The following is a 1,581-nucleotide window of genomic DNA, read 5'->3' on the forward strand; positions in this document are numbered from 1 at the left end:
CCCTAAAAAATGAAATGTATTAATTAATAAAAGATTGAAAATAAGAATTAGACAAAAAATAAATAAGGAACAAAAATTAAGGAGTTTAAGTATAATTAAAATGTGGTATAAGTATCCAATTAAAAATAATATTACAACGAAAAAATTGGGGTGTTTAAGTTCAATTAAAATGTTGTGTATCTATCTATTTAAAAAATAATATCCGGCGATTATCTGTTTCAGACTATGATCTGATTTTTTTTTTCATGCCACTGGTCTCAAATCTCAATTGACGCATAAACTCTAAACTTTATATATCGATAAATTATAATTGCATCAAAACAGAGATAAGGATTCACGAGAAGCAATCAATCAAGAAATGGCAGTGAATCCTAGGGTTTTGAAGGCAGGGCTGGGGATGATGGCAGTGTGCTTGGCAGGATACATAATTGGCCCACCTCTGTATTGGCACTTCGTGGAGGGATTGGCTTCTGTAAGCCGCTCTTCCTCTTCTTGTGCTCCGTGCATCTGTGACTGTGATTCTGAGTCACTTCCATCCATCCCCATAGGTATGTAAAATTGATACATACACGCATGTGTGTGTAGCGATGTATATGTCTACATCTTTTTAGATCTCTTGTTGGGAAGTGTTGATTTTCGTCTGTGATCAACTAAGCAGGCTTACATGTGAATTTCAACATTTACGTAAATTTATAATGAAACGGATAACTTGGGTATGTATATTTCTCGCGAGATGTGACTACTGTAGTGCTGTTTAATATAGATAAAATTTTGTTTCTATTCGTATGATACCCACATAGAAATATGCTTGGAAGTAAGGGAGGCTACGAGGTGAGTGAAGATGAGAAAAGCAACAAACCTTTATGGAAATTTTGTATTGTGGACATGTTTGGGTGGTGTGATTATAACATGGCAAAAATTGTTAAATGATATCTTAAAAGAGTAAGAGGATGCGAATGAGTGAAAAAAAGAATGTTATGGTGCCAATTTTTAAGAATAAAGGACACATTCAAAATTGTCTAATTGCATCAATGTTAAGCTCGTGAACCATACTATAATATAAGAGTAATGAGCATTTGAGCATAGATTAATTTGTAATTCAAAGTACTTAAAGAGAATCAGTTTGTTTTTATACTAGGGAGTTCTAACGAATTCCTGCTCAAGAGATGAATCAACAATTACAGAGGAAATAAACTAGATCTGTAATTATTTCTGTTGGTTTAGGAAATCCATGTAATAGGGCACCTACTAAAACTAAAATGTTATTCTGAGTTTTAAAGGGAGAAGAAAATTCTATGGATACATTGATATTATTAAAGCTATGTACAATACATATTCATGAGTCTGAGATGTGGTGGTGGTGGTGATAGTAGAGGATGTCCTATCACTAAAGAGTTCGCATCAAAATTCTTACTTAAGTCCTTGCTCTTCGTTAGAGTCATGGATGAGTTATGAGACATATCCAAGATGAGATTCCTAGGTGTATGCTATTAATTGGTGACTTAGTTTTGGTTGATGAGACGAAAATATTAAGTAGTGACTTTGGAAGGATGTAATGCCAAAAAATATAAGGAAAATATT

The 1,581-nt window shown here is 33.3% G+C and overlaps 1 protein-coding gene across 5 annotated transcripts in view; it reads left to right on the forward strand.

The window, feature by feature from the left end:
* Window positions 1-136: 136 nt before the first annotated feature.
* Window positions 137-1,581, forward strand: part of LOC111409137 — a 6,239-nt gene continuing 4,794 nt past the window's right edge. For all 5 annotated transcript variants that reach the window (XR_002705446.1, XR_002705444.1, XR_002705447.1 and 2 more), the window contains exon 1: window positions 137-548. Coding sequence is in view for 1 of the 5 variants with exons in the window: in XM_023039098.1 (XP_022894866.1) it covers window positions 359-548 (190 nt within the window). In the remaining 4 variants the exon portion in view is untranslated. The remainder of the gene's footprint in view (window positions 549-1,581) is intronic.

The sequence above is a fragment of the Olea europaea genome, chromosome 2 (genome assembly GCF_002742605.1).
Source record: "Olea europaea var. sylvestris chromosome 2, O_europaea_v1, whole genome shotgun sequence".
NCBI classification, from domain to species: Eukaryota; Viridiplantae; Streptophyta; class Magnoliopsida; order Lamiales; family Oleaceae; genus Olea; species Olea europaea.